We start from the raw sequence: 18,468 nt of genomic DNA on the forward strand, positions 1-18,468 counted from the left end.
CATAACTGTATACCGCACACCCTGTTTTGGCTTTTCCACATTTGGTGAAATAAACAAGTAATCTGAATAGTTAAAATTCAACATTTTAACACCTTCCTGTATCATCCCCCCCCCCCCCCCCCCCATGTATGTGTGCATTTGCATCTGCATTGGCTGAACATTTTATGCGCAAAACACAAACAATGTTTGCAGAAAATATAAGTTTTTCTCATGCATTTTGAAACATTGTTGTAGTAATTCCAGGAACAGTGTAGAAACTTTGACCACTTTTTGTTTCAGTGAATTAGATCAGGATTTCCCGATGAGGAAAACCTTCACAGTGCGTAATCACGCCCGTGCGCTTTCTGACCTGTTTCACTCAGAGTTATCGCAATGAATGAAGCTGCACTTTTTATTTGACGGGTCTGCCACCTGCCGGCGCGTCACAGCTCCTCTGACCAATCCTGACGCAGCGACTCTCCGTGCGCCCATGGAGATTCCGCGGTGCTCCTCACATCCCCGCCCAATTCGCGGCTCAGTAACCATCGACGGTTCCAGACCTTGTTAGTAGAGCCCCGTTAGCTCTTCAGATGTGACCAGATCGGACTGCTGCACAGCCGTGGAGCCAAACATGGACCCGTGAGAAGTTTGACAGGATTTTCTCCATCTGCTCAATGTGACCGCGCGCATCAGTGACTGACATGAGGTGAGTGGAGACGAGATAAATCCTGAAAGTTTTCCTCTTTAGAGTTTTCTGATTTATCTCAGAATCGAGATGAAGCTACCCAAATGCATCGTTTTGGACCTCTTTTTAAAAGTTGCAGAAAAATCGAATCCCACGTGTCTCCAAAGCGAACGCGCTCCGTGCACGCTCGCCTTTGTCTTGTTTTAATTCTTTTATCTAATTGCAAGTTTGTCAAACAAGTTACGGCTGCCTGGCTTTGCATCCCTGCGCTGCGCTCAGCACCACCGTCTGCCTCTTCCTCGCCAGCACGGGGCAGCTTCCCAAGCAGATTATCTGATGAAGTTGACTTGAAATGCTAAAGTATATGTTTCTATTAAGACAATTCAAAGATATAATTAATCAAATTAAAGTGCTAAAACCTGCCACTGAAACTTGTGAAACCATCTAAATATTGGGTGATAATTGAGCTGCGTAACTGGGGGGCAGAGAAGGGCATTAATCATGTCCTTACATGGGAGGTGGAACTGTTTCATGAATTAAATGCTTATTTATGAAGGCCGTAGAAGGAAATGTGAAGGAATGTTCTCTCTCTGTGGCCGGGGGGTACTTTGACATTGTGCTGCATAATAACTGAGAGCAGAGGGAATGCCATTTGTGCCATGGCACAAATATTTTCCTTTTGAGCTGCAGCTATTCATCATCTCAGAAGCCTGAGTCTGACATTTCAGTTTCTGTACCTAAAACACAAAGCATTGGCCAAGATGGACCTCGGTGGTTTTTAATATGTTGCCTATCAACACAACAGCATATTTTAGTACCAGCGTCTCATCAGATGTTTCATTGGACAGTGTTGAAATCAGGATGGATTTGTTAAGCAAAGTGTTGAGATGATTAGGACTTTTCTCCTGTGTGAATAAATGCTTTAAAAAGAGAGATGGAGAAAGAAGAATGGTGAGCAGCAACCGAGCCTTCTTAGATGATGTATCATTTGAGCACAAGTCAATAATACTTTTTCAGGATTTCATCTTTTGATAGATAGTTTTGTTGTGGATGTATTGATCATGCTTATGGCTTTCCCAAATGAGCTGTATGTGGAGGATTGGATGCTGATGTTAGAGGACTGGACTGACCCATATGATGGCTCCAAGCAGGAGGAAAATGTCTGTGCCTTACCTTCTGCTGTACATGCTGTTCTGTGTGGGTGCCGCACAGTCGCTTACAGCTTCATCGAAACGTAGACTTTAAAATTGCTTATGTCTAGTTTTGTGCAACAGATGTCTTACGGAAAGCCTAGACGAATCTTTCATGAACTGAAATAGCTGCACTTTTATTACTGCTAATGGGGAATAATGTAAGAACCAGACAAATGCATTGGTCTAACCATGCAATCATCAGGCTGTATGCGTGCTGGCACCAATGGGCCACTCTCAGAGGGCAATAAGAGACAGTGATGGCTATTTCACTGGAGTCAGCTGGCCAAACAGACATGCTAACTCCCCTATTGGGTTTCATTAGAGCTCTCCTTGATGTTAAAGCCTGTTTAATCCACTTACACAGCCGTGCAGAACACAACGCGACGAAGCTCGGCATCTATCTTTAGACGGCGCATGGGCTAGGACTCAGCTCAATTATTAAAACAAGAGAAGAAAACTCCCTGTAGCTGGCTTTTAAATGTCTCGGCTGAAGAGGCTCTCCATGCAAAACTTTGTGCCGCTGGTCATCACTGGCTGAGCCGAAGAATTAAAAAAGCTGTTTTCAGCTACCGATAGATGGCTGTCAATCACCGTCTGCTCAATTAACTTGTCTATAAACAGCTGTGTTTATGCAGCTCTGCACTCCCTCTCCCGTCTCCTGTTGTTCCTCCTGGAAGCAGACGTGCTGCCGGAGGGTGTGATTACACTAAAGCCTTATGAGGTGAGCGCTCTGCCTCTATGTCTTTGTCTCCATGTTCTGGGCAGCTACTGTTGTTGTCCCACATTCATAGCGCCTGTTTTGCTTCAGAGGCTCAGTGCTGGGAAAGGCACAGGCAGATATTAGTTTTCAACTGAACGGCTATATGATTTAATGGCTGTTGAAGACCAGGTTCACTGAGAATTTATCTTTTACTTTACAATTTTGAAGATGATCAGCCACTCTGAGTTTAACATACAAGCTGAATGTGAAAATAGTCTTCTACCCCTATTTCCTGCATTAGCCTCTGATAGAAAATAGACAGAAACACGTTTCTTTGAGAAAATCCTGACAGATCTACGTCACGCTGTCAGCTAACATTCATGATGGACTCATCCATCTTGGCTCACGACGGGAAATGCTGTTGTTGGTTTAGTGTCCAGGAATCAGCAAAGAATGCCTCGACTAGCTGAATCTAACCATTAGCATCTAGAAAGAAAGAAAACCATATTTTTTATAGCACCTCTCAAGATAAAAATCAAAAGGCGCTTCACACATTTTTTTAAATATAACAAATATTTTAGAAAATGATTAAAAAGATGTTTAAAATAACTAAAATAGACAACTGTGATTAAAAAATGCAAAGAGAGAGAGAATAGGAAAGAGGGAAATCAGTGGGTCCTGGAAGGCAGAATAGGTTGGGAGAGCAGAATAAGGAGAGTGTGGTGACGAAGGTCCACCTTGAACGGGTGAGCTTTCAGCTGCTTTTTAAAGAAGACCACTGAGTCCACTGATCTCAGGCTCAGGGGGAGAGAGTTCCAGAGTCTGGGGGCCACAGCAGCAGATGATCTGTCACCTTTGGTCTTTAGCCTGGTGCTGCACAACCAGTTGGCTCTGGTCACTGGACCTCAGGGACCTGCTGGGGGTGTAGGGACTACGAAGATCACCAATGTATGATGGTGCTTGTCCATGTAAGGCCCTATAGACCAGAACCAGGATCTTGAAATGAACCCTGAAGTTGACTGGCAGCCAGTGAAGCTGGAGGAGAAGCGGGGTGATGTGGGTGTGTTTGGAGGACTTGGTCAGAAGCCGAGCACAGGCATTCTGAACCACCTGTAGACGGTTCAGGGAGGTTCTGCTCAGACACGTGAAAAGAGTTACAGTAGTCTAAGCGTGAGGAGATGAAGGTGTGGAGAACTAACTCAAATTCAGAGTGGGACAGAATGGGACTCAGCATAGCAATGTTCCTGAGATGGAAGAAGGAAGAGCGAACAAGAGAACTGACACGAGAATCCAGGGTAAGAGCTGGGTCAAAGGTCACGCCAAGATTCCTGACAGAGGGTTTGGTGTGAGAAGCAAGCTGACCAAGAGAGTCTCTGACTTTGGGAACCAGCTTGTTTAGGGCACAGATGAGGATCTCAGTCTTCTCCTCATTCAGCTGTAGAACGTTCCCAGCCATCCAGGGTTTACCACATGGCAGAAGTTCCTCCAGGTTTGTGTTATTTGTGGAGATGAAACAAGCAAGTTGCAAGTCAGTGGTAGAGTTGCATTGCTGTTCTACATCCTCAAACAGGTGCACCCGAGCTTTTTTCCCCCAGATAATGACTTTGAAGGCAGTCATTCCTACTAGAGACCACTGCAAATGTATTAAAAATATGAGTAAATTAGACTTTTAATGTTTAAAAACACTTAGATTTAAATTTTATTTTTGGCATCTGATGCAAAAAAACAACAACAACATGCTACATGCTTAGGTATTTTTTGTGTTTTCATTGTTTTATTACTTGCAGAAATGGTGCCTTGTGGATGCAATTTGAGCTTTTATAGGTAATATAACATGTCTTAAAATGACATTTATCACTCTCTGACCTTTACTAGTTGTCATAACTTCAGCTGGGATAGGCTCTTATTGGTAGCAATAAGGTGTTCACTTTAGGGCTGTTAATAACTGCTAGTCTGTGTTGACTTTAGGATATTGTGAATGTTAAGCAAACAACAGTCCACACACAAATTAAGAGTCTGACTGAGTTATGGCCTGAGAGCCGTGTATTGGGCAGGAAATGAAGAAGTGGAGCGGACATAAACAGATCTTAACGTGCAGTAAATCTTCTAGGTGGCTACATGTCGGAGTCAGTCCACTTCAACCATAAATGTTGATCAAACAACCTGCATTACTGCTGCAGATACTGGTATTTGTGGACAAACTGATGAAGGTCCTTCAAAAAAAAATCTTAGCTCTGTTTCCTGTTTCATTTAGAGATCTAAGCTGAGCCCCGTGCTTATCTTTTCTACAAGTTTTTTCTGTATTTGCAAATGGATATTTTGTAGTGGTCGCCATTAAATGCACAGACTTATCTCAAATTATTAAAAAAATATGTCCTTTATCACATAAAATCACATTGTTCCATGTATCATATTGCACCACAATTTGTGGTGATTTTTAAAAAATCAGTATGAGTAATGATGGCAGAAGGAAGGCAACACATGGGGTGTATTGCCTATTGCTCATCAAACAGCACCCATTTGTATTTGTATTTATTTATTTGATAGGGACAAGCATGTGTCATGGTCTGAGGCATTTCCCCTCACTAATCTCTGCCAAGGCATCACTCCTGCAGGTAGGTGGTTCCGGGGAGCAGCTCAGGTGCAGCCACTCTGTTGCAATCACTGGCTGGCTATAAGAGGAGCAGTCTGAGACCTACACAGCGTCTGATGATTTACTCTGTTTGGGTATTCAGCCAAGTCTCAAGCGTTAGTAAATGACTTCTTCTGTGTTTCGTTTTTGTCCCGCGCCTCTTGTGACTGCTATTCTTGTGCTGCAGATATTACTCCACATCATCTCTCCAGTCATATTTGGGTTATGTAAAAAGAAATTATTACATAACAACAACGTTAATACAAAACATATACATCAACTATAAAAACAGTGCATAGCAAAATAAATAAATAAATAAATAAATAAATAAATACAAAATTCTAAATTGACCTGGTCTGCTTTTATGGAGCCTGCTCCTCTGAGTGGCATTACTAATTTGCCCAAGTCATAAAAACCTGTACTCCTTCAGTATTTCACAATGCTGTACTGTCACCAATTTTCTATCTTTCATAGGTCATTCCTATTGGTTTAAGCGTAGTGGTAGATGCCTGCGAGCATGATGTCAGACACTAGCTGAGGTGTGAGAACATCATTGCATGTAGAAATAGATTTGCATGAACAGACAAACAGTCTCTTATTAACCTAAAGTTGTTTTAGCAGTTTTCATTATATTTTTGATGTGGCTTTTAAATGATAAGCTAGAGTCAAGAATCACTATGTTACTGCTTGACATGATCGTGGTATAAAACAAGCTGACACCATTTAATGTATGTTTAGCATTAATCCTGAGTTTTGAAACCAAGATCATAGAGCGTCTATTCTGCAGCTGTGCATTTATGGTTTTAATGCTCCTGCCACTGACGTACACAACCACATCGTCCACATACATTTGGAAACCAGCACCTGGACAAATTTTTGGAAGATCATTAATATAGATTGTGAAGAGCATGGGGCCCAATATGCATCCCTGTAGGACGCCAGTTTGAATAGTTCAAAAGGAGGAAATGTCCCTGTTGACTGTGATATATGTTTTGAACCATTGTAATATTGTCTTATCAAAGTTCATACTAGACAATCTATTGATGAGAATGTTAGAATTTAGAAAGGCAAATTCCTTCTTTAAATCCAACAAACAGCTCAGACTGATTCGCCTTAGTCAATCTTTGATTTTAACAGTTCAGCTTAGTAGCTGTTGGCCATTGCTGTTCAGTAATATGGGCGGGATCAAAATGGCAGAGGATGTAGTATATCACAGACTGTAGATATGAAAATAACTGATTAGCCACAATTTTCTCCAACACCTTGGACAATATGGGCAAGATACTAATTGGTCTAGAGTTGCCTACTTCATTTTTCTTCCCAGACTTGAATGGGGGTATAAAACTTAACTTCTTCCACTCATCTGAAAATTACCCTTTTCCAATAGCTCAATTGATTAGTTTAGTGAATTAGTTCATTACTTTCAGTTATCACTCCACAGACTCTGTGTCATCGCATTCAGCAATTCCCTTTTAAAATTAATTTCAGCTATTGTAATTATTTAGCTTTTGTTGTCCAACAGTTATTTTGTTCTCAACATTTATATAGTTATTTAACTTTACTTCAACGTCTACTCAAGTTTTAATCACAATTAAACAGCACAGCTTTGCTAATTAAAAAAGCTCTAATTTAAAGGGGATGTTGACTTTTTTCCTTAAGTTATAATCGTCTTATGGTCTGTAGAAAACATATTCATGAAGTTCTTTACACTAAATCCCTCTCACATAAAACCGTTTCTGCTGTTTAATTCTTGACATTTTTAATACCTTCCAGAATGAGCTGTTTTAGGGTTCTATCACTTTAAGGAAACAAGCTGGAGCTGGCTCTACCAACCCATCCCCTACTCAGGCTGCTATAAGCTGAGAAGCTGAGAAGCTTCGACATCCAGGAGAGACTCTGAGTAGAGCCACCACTCCTCCATAAGCAGCTCTCTCTTGCACAAAATAGGTGAATCTATTCTACTTTCCACGTTTGTGATGTCACAAATGCGGACTTTTTGAAACGGCTTGTTTTAGGCATGTAATTTCTAAAGAGCAAACACTGACAGAAAACGGGTGAATGGGTAATTTTCCTTATTTGGAATGTTTATAAAGTTAGTAGAGATCCAACAAAAATGATGCAGAAGGTAAGTTTTGCATAATATATCCTCATAAAATGTATTTATTTTTTAAGCTTCAGATTTAAAATTGGGTTTAGTTGGAAGAGTTTGACTCCTATGATGGCAGAGTTTCAGGCGCAGTGGTGTGGTTGTTTTGAGTTACGGATCTAACAATGAAGCTGGATAAATAAGTTAGAAAATGAGTGGGACTTTAAGGTTATGCACTTCTTTCCACTCCTTCATGGACTAGGAACATAGACTGTACATATACTGGACAATTCGATTCCATAGGCTTCAATAACACGTTATCTGTCCATAATGGGAGGTGTCCACCACCGCCATTTTGACCGTGTCACAGGTTCCGTCCAGCCCAGACAATTCCATAAAAGGGAAGAGAGGAGGTGCTGAGGGTGTGGCTGTAAGGCTGGGCTCGAGTGACGACACCCAGGCGAACTAGCTACGAGCTAACCTGAAGCTAACCCTGGCTAACCCAAAGCTAAAGCGGAGGTGGGAGCCGAGCTAACGGATGTAGCCACCTAGCTTCAACCCAACCGGAGCTAACTGGAACACCCATCGACCTGAACCTTACACGGAGTTTAGGTGGAGGTTTTCTGCGCCTGTTCGTGAGAAGTACCAGTATTAAAAAAGTTTTAAATCGGTAAGTTTATAATTTATTTCCGTAATGAAAACATTTTGCTTTGAGCAAGTTTTCAGTACAGTTTTTTTCGGCGCTATCACTCCTGAGTCGCACCAGCCATTAAATGTATCATGAATAAGAGAAAATATATTTAAGTCGTATTTTGGGGGGACATTTTATTATCTTTCTTACAAAATCTGAGACCAAGCGTTTCACATAGCAACACAAGCACCGGTAACCATAACAGAATGAACAACAGCCAGCAGAGGAGAGGATGGCGGTGTTTCAAACCCTCCCGGCCGGCGAGGACAGCTCATTCCTGGGCTGGAGCCGGCCCTCAGCACCCCGCCACAGGCTCTTAACAGATGCTGGCAGTGTTTGAAACCCTCCCAGCGGGACAGGGGAACTCATTCTTGTGTGGGTCGGAGTCGGCCCGCAGCAGCGCGGTGTAGCCTACATATTTTGTTATATAAGTTGCTCTGGAGTATAAGTAGCAGGACCAGCCAGAATATGTAAAAAAGTGCGAGTTATAGTCCGGAAAATATTGCAGTTATTAGTATTCGAGCTAAATTAGCAGCCTAAATACATTTCATATATTTCCAAAATGTGATACTTGTTTGTATCTTGTACAGCCAACTAGTCTTTATTCTGGACTCAGTACAATTTACCAAAAGTAAAGAGACATTCTACAGATGAAGTAAGCACAAGATAACTTACTGGAAGACACGGAATTATCATCAGAACCAGAACAAGAGAGCCTGATAACAGTCGTGAAAATAACAGTTAAAAAGTATGTATGTATAATAGAAATAAAAACATATTAGAATTAGTGTAACTCACTGTGATCCAAACAATAAATCAGCCATAGCTGATTAGTAAATATGACATGAGGTCTGGGAGTTTTTAATTTTCATTTTTATTTTTTTGTTAGATCTGTTTAAATGTCACCATGGCAGCCTGTGTGTCTCCAACATCAGCTACACAAAGCAAGTGTAAGTTCCACATACCTGTCTCACCACTTCATGTATGGTTTTGTACTTTAAACAATTATGACAAACCTGTTATTTTTTTCTCCATAGCCATTTGGATCATTGGAGACAGCTGAGTGAGGCGTGGTGCCCAGAGAGCTGCAGAGACAACCTTGGCCTCCCTGACGTCTGTGTCTCCTGGTTCGGTTGGGGTGGACCATCGACATACATACATGTGCCGACACTTTGCGCCCTGTTTTATAAAATGTAGTGTTAAAAATAAATGTTTTTGCTCAATTACTGGAATTTCTTTGGTTAAGACAAAAGTGAGGAATAATCATTTACAAGTTATTTGTACAACAGGCCCATTTTAAATCCCAACAGTTTCTTAGCAGACAATAGAAATGTGTTCTTTACTAACTTTACTTGGTTTAAAAATCTTACTAAAATAAACTTGAGTGCCGTATTGCAAAACCCAATCATACTTGTTATGTAAACATTAGCTTTGTAGATATTTTTTACAGATATATATTTGTGTGCAACAAAAACCAAACTTAAATAGTTTGTCATTCTTTATTGAAAAACAACAAAATACAGTTATACAGAAGTGTGGGAAAATGATAATGTGAAAGTATTGCTATTTAAATGTAATCCTATTTATCTTTAAAAAGGAAAACTCTAAAAATGTCCTGTACAGCATCATGACAGAAGAATGGTGGTCTGTCTGTCAGAATGTGCTGAACAGATTTGCTCTTTGAGGAGGAGTGTCATGTTTGGAGGAAGGTACTTAACCCAAGACATGCAGAATACAACACTGACCAAAAACTGATGGAAAAAAATGATTTATTTATAAGGAGGAACTTAAGGTCCACAGATAAGTCTGTGGTTGGAACTGCAACAACAGCTCAGCATCTGGAGGAGGGAGAACACAGGTGAGCTTAGGTTCTGGTTTCAAAATCCATTGTAGGCAGGCAGAGGTGTTCAGCAGACTTACAGTGGTGGGTGTACGTGTTGGCTGGAGGAGAGAGAGGTAGAGAGCCGGGGGAAGCGCAGGAGAGGGAGCAGAGGTGGAGAGAAGCGGGGCGTCCTGGTGGATGGGGCACTGGGTGAGATGAGAGGTGGGTTATGGAGGGTGGTGATAAGGTCCGTGTGTTGAATATCCAAATCCTGGAGTAGAGGTCAGTATCCAATGAGGTCGACAGGAATCCTGAAGAATGGTAAATCCAATATAAGAGCAAAAACACTACGAAATAACATTAATCCTAGGAACACTAGAGGTAACACGAGTGGCTGGTTACTACCAAAACTGAGGCAATCTTCTGGCGTCAAATTGTGTCCTCCATCCACCTTAAATAGGAAAGCACCCCGCTGATCGCTGATCAGGAACGGCTGGGGTGGAGTCACCAGAACCATGAAGAACGTGTCTCCAGAGACAACTCGGGTCCTGGTACCGATCAGGAATGCGGACCTTATCACCCAGAGCTGCCAGGTCACGCTCAAAGCCTTCATGTTCACGCTGCAGAGCCTGAACGCTGGCCAGGTGGTGGCCGTAGTTGTCTGTGTTCAGGGCCTGGTTCTTCTCCTCGATCCACTCTTTGGTCTCATCAGCGTCTCTGAGAAGACATCAGAACTCCGTCTGAGTGTGGGTCCAAACTCTACTGACCCGTAAGCGGCGCATAAGTGTGTGGGGTACCTGTGGAAGCGCTGCACCTCATGGGCGCTGCCCAGCATGTTGCAGCGAGCGCCAGCGGTTGTTCAGCTCCTGGAGAGAAACCAAACCCAGTGAGATGAAGGTGGACGCCAGCGGGCTGGACGCCGGACGAGGAAACCTGGAGACGGATCGCTCAGACAGGAAGGGAAGAGCTTCCTCTTACCTTGATGGAATTAAAGTTAGCCGTCGTCTGAACGCCCAACCGTACGGTCTGAGGTCAAAGGTCACAGGAAACACACACCAGTCAGCAGTCATACAGATGCATAAAGATAACTGTAGCCATGGCAACCAGCTGACATGTCCCCACTTTCACCAGCACCTGGTGCCTGCCGGGTCACCTGAATTCCTATGTGATGTCAGCACGGTCGGCCGTGACTGCGGCCATCAGAGGTGACCTCTGATCAGCTGAATGAACTCACCTTCTAGGGTGACGCCGTGTTACCCCGGGTTTCCACGGGAGCCGTCAGCAGCACGTTACTGCAGCAGCACGTCTTGCTCGCGTAAGCTGCTGCTTGGCCCTTCCCACGAGACGCGAAGCAGCAGGGGAGCAGCTGTCACCGACCGAGCACGAAGTCACTCGAGTGACTTCGTCAGTAAACACAACAACAAGCAGGAGAAAACTACAACATGGTTTGTGTTTTATGTTCTGTCCGTTTTATAATCGCCAATACGGACCTGAAAAACAAAGGAGACCGCTAGCTAGGTGATAACTTCTCACGGGGCAGCTCAGTTAGTAACCTTTTTTAAAAGTAAAGCAACCGGAAGGCAGTACGTTCTTTATTCTGAAAATCTCGGTAGCTTCTCTCAATTTCCGCGTCCGATTTCCTGTCTTTCCTTCCCCAAAAATGTCGAACTTGACCCGTTTCAGAGGCGTCGCGCGTAGAAAATAGAACCGGCGCGTAAAGGCCGCGACATGCTGCTCCTGAGACGCGGCCGACTCGCGCTGCTGATGGCTCCGGTGGAAAAGGTTCTGTTGACCACAGCGGTTCCTATCAGCAGCTATGACGTGCTGCTGCAGTAACGTGCTGCTGACGACTCCTGTGGAAAGCCGGGGTTAGAGTCGGCTTCATCCTGTAAACAAACAAATGAGTGGTAACAAAAACACCACGTCTGGTTCTGGTGGAGGCGGAGGACAACACGCACCTTTCCAGGAGCAGAACCCAGATGTTCTTGTTGCTACAAACAGAGACGAGCAGAGTTAACAAACCAGGAAGTGAGAGGGACCAGCTGCTGCAGACAGGTGACGCTCACCTGAGCCTGAACCATAGGAGCCTCCTCAGCCATCAGACCTTCTGACTCCAGTTCAGATGCCACCTTGTTGATGTCCCTCAGGCGGGACTCGTTGGCCTTCAGGTCCTGCAGGACAAAAGCACCTGCTGATTATCACCTGAGCTGATCTGACAGCTGCTGCTGGAAGACAGAGAGGAGGAAAAGTCCGACCTTCTGGAAGTCGTCAAACTTCTTCTGCAAGACCTCGACCTGCTCCAGGTCCGACCCGTCTCTCCATCCTCATTCAGCTAAAGACGCGAGTTCAAGTAAAACAACCTAAAGTCACACAAACACAAAGCAGGTGTGGAGATGTTCGCTCTGAGCTGGAGGTCGTTCCTCGGCTGTGAAGGGCACACGAACCTTGTTGGTGCTGTTGAGCAGCGTGAGGATGTCGCCCTTCTTCATGGTGACCTCTCCAGGACTCTTCTCCTGGTAGTCGTACAGAGCCAGAACCAGCTCCTTCCCGGTCTCATCGTCAGTTGGAGCCACTTGTTGCTGTCGGGTTAACAGGTCTGGTGTTAGAACGTGGTGGATAAGAATGTTCTGACGGGCCGAGGGTTCTGAACCAGCGAAGTGACCTGGACCCAAACAAAGTGAGCCAGAACCTGCAGACACCTCAGAAACATGTCAGGACCAGACCTGCTCTACCTTCCTCCATTATGGTCTCTCCTTTCTGGGTGACAGCCTTGATGCGAGGTTCATGACCTGTGATCTCAGCCTGCAGAGCCTCGTGCTTCTTCAGCAGGTTCTGGACACCAATCAGGTCCTTCCCTGAGGACACATGTTAGAGTTCAGCATTATGCAGTAGACAGACCAGTTTAACCCAGGGGTTTCTTTCTTCTACAATCTGCTCTTTAACTGTACTATTTCCTGCTATTTCAGCTGTTAACTTTATTTTTTCTGTAAGTGTTTTTCTCCCCAGAAGAAGCAACAATGATGCTTTGCTGAGCTGTGGTGGCCTCATGGAGGGGGCCATCGTCTAGCACACTGCTGCTAACCACTTAATCATTCTCCCTCTCCTGATAATAACATTTTACTTTCTTTGATGTTGGATGTACTACTGCTAGTTTACACGTTTAATTATAGATTCACTAGGATAAATACAATAAAGTTTATCTCTCGCCAAATAGAATATTTACTAAGAAATCACAATGTAACGTGTGTGTGTGTGTGTGTGTGTGTGTAAAAGCCATGCGTAGTGTTTATTTATAAAGCATATGTTGTTGGATTTTATCCAGAATCTAGACTTTGAAAATATATAGTTTAATTACAGTTTGATTTATTTGACATCTGTACAATGTTTATTATTTTGTTTTTTCCCCCTAAATACCTAACGTTTTAGTTAACATGAATATTAGTCATTCATCCCAATACATGAAGTTACACATTTTAAATTTTAATAGGGGAAGACTGCAGGAGGGAGCAGTAAAATACAGGGGGTCCCCTGCAAAAACTAACTTTATGAGTCTGATGAAAGTTGCTGGTATTCCCGCTGCTTCTTCGGTAAACAGCGCCAACAAAAACAAAGAAACTTGGGATCTTGTCGGCGTGGCAGTGGGATTTAAGGGAAACGCTGTATGCCCTATAGACTTCTCAACGAGCTGCAGTATTTCTCCGGTCAGATCTGTCTCCGAGTTCCACGAGCGGTCAGCCCGCAGCAGCGAGGCGCCGCATCGATCAGCCTGCCCGGCCTGACCGCTGGGGATTACCGGATGAAAGAATAGAGCACAGAAGTGTCCCCCCAAGCGGCGCGCCCCGTCATATTTCAACCCATTTTTATCTTAAATGCACTGGGTTTTACCCTATTACCCATTTAAATATGCCCTATTAATTATTTTACCGTATTTTACATTTAAATTTCATGGTTAAACAGTACATGCTACATGTTAAACTGATAGTTAGCTAGCTACTTCGGTAAACTCAGCTAGTTTAAAGGCAGCAGTGACATAAAATACAAATATAGATTTTAACTTACCGAAAAAAATGAAGTGGAGACTCCTTGGACGCTCTATTAGTGCAATTAATACCACTGCAAGTCATTTTGTCCAACAATTGCACCAATATTATCCAAAACAGAATTCACAAGCACAGAGACTCAAAATCCCGACACAGTTTCCAGGAGAGACCGAGGCTGTACTGAGGCCTTTCCACGGAGCTAGCTCTGTGGTCACGTGGGTCTGAGGCGGCGGTCACGTGTGTTGGATGCTCATTAATTATACAGAATTTTAGGCTTTCAATACACTTAAACAGAAGAGTGAGAAAAAAATTCACCCCCCTCAGAGTTGTCATGAGTATAAACTAGATAATTTAGACAAAAAACCATTTTTTGAACCAGGCTGTAAACATGTTTATTTCTGCTGTGAAAATGGCATTTTTAACATGGGAGTCAATGAGGATTTGCTCGCTTCTGGTACCAGCCCCCAGCGGATGAGGGTGGAACTGCAATTTTTCTTACTTCCGGGTTGGGACCATTTTCTGAGCGGCATTGTGGGGGCTTGACTAGGAATCAGAAGTAAGACTCTCTCTCGTAGGCTACCTTGATTTTGTTTTGTTTTTTATTCCCTTTTTTCATGTTTTTCCCTTTTGTTTTCCATCTTTAACCTCATATAGTGTTGCATCTCTGACAAAATCCTAAGAAAGAAAGAAAGAAAGCTGATTATGTATCTTCTTAAAATGTGGATTTTAAGTGTTTCACAACTCACTTAGGAATTGTGATGAATACCTACCATATCATATATCTTATCATAACATATTGTATTGTATCATACAACATTACCGGTGCAGTGTTTCACATCATTTGTTTCATATTACATTGAATTATGTCTCGTTATACCACACCATTGTGTAATATATGTTATTGCCCTACCAGTTACTGCATTTTAACCGTATTTTCCATGCAGCATCGTAACCTCTGGTGCCATATTTTGTGGCGTCGTATCACATCTTCTCGTATCTGTCTGCTTCTATAGTCAGTGTTTGACTTTCACTCACTCCTTCCGTCATGAACTGTTTCTTTTCTCACACTATGTCATTCTTTACTGCTCCTTCCTCAAAGCAAACGCCCACTTTTATGCCCGGTGTACGGCTGCTGTGGTTCGTCTGCGCTCTGCCAGTTCTCAGCAAATAAATCAATAACAAGTTACCCATCACAATTTTCAGTGGAAGTCCATGGGGATGGATTCAAAGTAAAAGAGAGCTGTAAGCAGAGTAGAAAAGGCGGAGAGGGAGTCATTAAAAAGTAAACAACCGTTCACTGGTGATATGTGGATACTGTGGGGCGAAACCTCCTACTAATACAGAATTTACTTTGGCTTTCATGCTGAACACTTGTGCTTGGTATATGGAGAAATTGTGGGAATTACAGATTTATTTCTCGGCCTGATCTTGCCTTAAACACTCAATGATCACCAATATGTTTCCAGATGTTCTGATCATTTTAGCTGTCATTAATGGCAACTTTGATCTTGTGGAATAACCTAGTTTCACTAAGCAAAAGGCCACAGAAGTGATTGATTCCAGCTCTAAATAACTTATACTAAATGAATAACATCTACACAAGTTCAGACACGTAATTTTGTAAAACATATTTTCTAAGAAGTAATTACCCAATTCTGAAGTTTTGTTTGCCTGAATGAGCTCTGTGGCGAGCCTATTTTATGACAAAGGCTTGTGAACGCTGTATTAAGCAGTAATTAGAAAGCTATTGTTACTGTCTTCGCTTTCATGATTCTCTGCTGCTAATAAGCCTAGGCAGGACATGATGTGTTTAAAGATGTTGGAAGTGCTGCTGTGGATCTAAGGAAACCACAACCAGAGGAAGATGAAACAGTAAATGTAAAATACTTAATCACCCAGTAAACATAGCATGGATGTGTTAGTGTATGTTTATGTTTATGTTTATTTATTTGGCAGACGCTTTTATCCAAAGCGACTTACAATTTACTGTATAACCTATAGGGCATGTTGTGATCAGTGGGGGAAACCGGAGTACCCGGAGGAAACCCACGCATGCATGGGGAGAACACGCAACTCCACGCAGAAAGGCCGCAGCCGCGTTTCGAACCTGCAGCCTTCGTGCTGCGAGGCAACAGTGCTAACAGCTGCGCCACTATGTAACACCATTAATTGCTTGCAATGTGCAAAATAAATAATCATGCTATGAAGCATTATTTAATTTAATGACTTTTAAGCTAGATGTCGCAAGATTTGTAGAAATAATACCAAAAAACACCAATCTTATAGAGCTTATTTCATCCGTAAAAAAAGTCTACAAGCATTTTTTAAAATCTGTTGACATTTGGCTGACACTCTAGAATTCTGAATAAATACGCGGAGCAACGCTTTTGCAGCATTTTTTTCCAGACAGATACTCTGCATGGTACCATTAAACCATATTCATCCACTTGCTGCATGGCTTTTATAAAAGCAGCTGCAGCAAAAGCATCAGTCGCAATAATTGATTTAAGCAGCATAAGCATTAAATCTTTGGGATCAGTAAACAGAGCTGGTACTTTTGGTCAATGCCACATATTTAGTGTCAGCCATGCCTGTGCTCCAGTGCCCTATGGATGGTGGAATAGCCGACTGTTGGTTGTGATCAGACCGTTAGTCGGTAAAAATAGTCTGCTAACACTCAGGAAGCAAATTACAGAGATGAATACACCTATGACCAGAACATCAGCACTGACCTATGCTGATGTGGAAAAGAAGGTATATTGTTACATGAGTCATTGTTGAACATTCCCTAATGGGGAATGTTTTGCCTCTCTGGTGTGGAAACCACATGGATGAGTGATACCATGAGGTTCTTGTCTTGGTTTTGCTTGATATCAGTTGTCCTCTCATTTGGAAAGGCCACTGCAAATCAATACAAAGAGCTTCAATCAGCTTTATCCTTCAGTCTGAGGCATTATTCCTGTTCAGGAAGTCGATTCTGTCACCCACATGTACCCCAAACGGAAGATTTGATGAAATTGCTCTGAATCACACACTATGTACATCCTCTCTAGACCCTCAATTCAGTCGGTACTGCTCAGAAAGGTTTCCATCAACATGAACAAAATATTAAAGGTGCAATATGTGAAAAATGAACCAACAATGACATCCTGTGGTCAAATTTGGTTACTTCAGTTCATTTTCTTAAGCAAAAAATTAAATACATAAAATGATTACTTTTCTCTCTACAGTTCTGTAAGTTTCAAGAGTGTTGCCACTTATGGATCAGCACCAGAAGCGTGTAGATGACAAGTGAAAATGATTTACACGTACAGTTATTACAGTAATGTTTCTCCAGTATTAGAGGAAGTGTGGTGGTTTGCCCTTTTTGTCATGGTTCTGCTTATTTTCTCTGCTGGCTCTTGTTCCTCCTAAGTGTTTTGCAAGTGGGCGTGTCGGAGAGTCCCAGCTGCAGCTGATTCCATCAGCAGGGCCAGGGGATTTAAGGAGCGGTGTTGCCACACTTCAGCGCCGGTTGATACTCTGTCGTTGGGTACCTCTAGCCACGTCCTGTCCTGTCCTGTCCTGTCAGATTATTCAGAAGTTGTGTTTTAGACTTGTGCTCATTCTGCCTTCCTTGTCTGCCCTTGTCTGGATCCTCGCCCCTGTTCTCTCCTGCCTGAAGTGTGTCGTCACCTCCAGCGTCGCTCAGCTCCCCTGGCCGTCCGCTCTCCACTGCCCCACCTGTCCTGGATCATCCGCAACCACCAGCTACTCTTCACTACCGGACATTCCCCTGCACAGACCTGACTTGCCCCCCCCTCCCCATTCCATACTCCACCTCAGTACCGTAAGACTACTTCATCTTCATTATATAGTTTATTTTTCCTGGTTCTCAGTTTCCTGTGTTCACTAAGCGCCTAAGCGCCTCGTGATTTTTATCTTGAGAGGCGCTATAGAAATTTCTTCTTCTTCACTCCGTTTATTCTTTTGTTCTTCTTAGAATCCGAGTTCAGCCTGTCCCGTTTGGATCAGCTCCCTTAATTTACCTTAGTTTCCTTTTTAAATAAACATTTTGTATTTTTTCTTACCTTGATCTCTGTGTGTGATTCTTTCATATGGGTAAAGAAACTTCCACCCACCATGACATTTTTCTGTTAGCTTGCTATTATTGTTCTGAACAACTCATTAAAGGAAGTAAAATGCCATGTTTGACTCATTATTCGCTTCACACAAACATGTCACTGGTATCCAGTTGTTGGTCATTGAATAAATAGCTTGAGATATTTTTAGAACCGGCTATTCTAATTCACTCTTAGCATTGATAGCTCAACTTTAGCCTCTTGCCTGCTTCACCTGATATTTTAGTAAAACAAAAAAAAAAAATGCTGTTGCTTCTTAGGGGTACAAGAAATAACTTCTGGGTCGCTCCTGGCTTTAGAACTTTAACAACTCTGGAGCTTTTTGCCAGCCGGCGTTGAATTACAAATACTACCGCTGCAATGTTAGCTTACTGGAGACACGACAACCTCACAGGCTCACTGATCATAAAAACTGAGTCCCTCTTTTGATTTTTTTGAAAGGAGAAAAACTGACAACCCCCGGACAAATGAGAATGAAATCTATTTTAATGTAAGCTTCCTCCCAACATGATTGAGTCA

General features: G+C 42.7%; 3 protein-coding genes and 1 long non-coding RNA gene across 8 annotated transcripts in view; 2 read left to right on the plus strand and 2 right to left on the minus strand.

The window, feature by feature from the left end:
- Positions 1 to 451: 451 nt before the first annotated feature.
- The window catches only part of chrm3a (cholinergic receptor, muscarinic 3a), a 137,158-nt gene continuing 119,141 nt past the window's right edge, over positions 452 to 18,468 (plus strand). For 4 of the 5 annotated variants that reach the window (XM_054750309.2, XM_015944790.3, XM_070542533.1 and 1 more), the window contains exon 1: positions 473 to 685. Coding sequence is in view for 1 of the 5 variants with exons in the window: in XM_070542531.1 (XP_070398632.1) it covers positions 681 to 685 (5 nt within the window). In the remaining 4 variants the exon portion in view is untranslated. Of the gene's footprint in view, positions 686 to 18,468 lie in introns of all 5 variants that reach the window. The other variant, XR_011515689.1, reaches the window with a different exon arrangement.
- Positions 7,731 to 9,189, plus strand: LOC139062110 (uncharacterized). The gene is made up of 3 exons (XR_011515690.1): positions 7,731 to 7,945; positions 8,856 to 8,916; positions 9,004 to 9,189. It is a non-coding gene; the product is annotated as an uncharacterized lncRNA (long non-coding RNA).
- LOC139062108 (spectrin alpha chain, non-erythrocytic 1-like) lies at positions 9,453 to 11,541 on the minus strand. The gene is made up of 5 exons (XM_070542535.1): positions 11,023 to 11,541; positions 10,767 to 10,814; positions 10,586 to 10,654; positions 10,194 to 10,505; positions 9,453 to 10,099 (listed from the first exon to the last, which is right to left on the minus strand). Exons 3-4 carry the CDS (start codon positions 10,621 to 10,623, stop codon positions 10,241 to 10,243), a joined length of 303 nt encoding a protein of 100 aa, XP_070398636.1. The 5' UTR covers positions 10,624 to 10,654; positions 10,767 to 10,814; positions 11,023 to 11,541; the 3' UTR covers positions 9,453 to 10,099; positions 10,194 to 10,240.
- On the minus strand, positions 10,811 to 14,357 carry LOC139062109 (spectrin alpha chain, non-erythrocytic 1-like). The gene is made up of 7 exons (XM_070542536.1): positions 13,848 to 14,357; positions 12,521 to 12,643; positions 12,233 to 12,450; positions 12,044 to 12,148; positions 11,855 to 11,959; positions 11,747 to 11,779; positions 10,811 to 11,674 (listed from the first exon to the last, which is right to left on the minus strand). The coding sequence occupies exons 2-4, from the start codon at positions 12,528 to 12,530 to the stop codon at positions 12,113 to 12,115; spliced, it is 264 nt and encodes an 87-aa protein (XP_070398637.1). The 5' UTR covers positions 12,531 to 12,643; positions 13,848 to 14,357; the 3' UTR covers positions 10,811 to 11,674; positions 11,747 to 11,779; positions 11,855 to 11,959; positions 12,044 to 12,112.

The sequence above is a fragment of the Nothobranchius furzeri genome, chromosome 12, assembly GCF_043380555.1.
Source record: "Nothobranchius furzeri strain GRZ-AD chromosome 12, NfurGRZ-RIMD1, whole genome shotgun sequence".
NCBI lineage: Eukaryota > Metazoa > Chordata > Actinopteri > Cyprinodontiformes > Nothobranchiidae > Nothobranchius > Nothobranchius furzeri.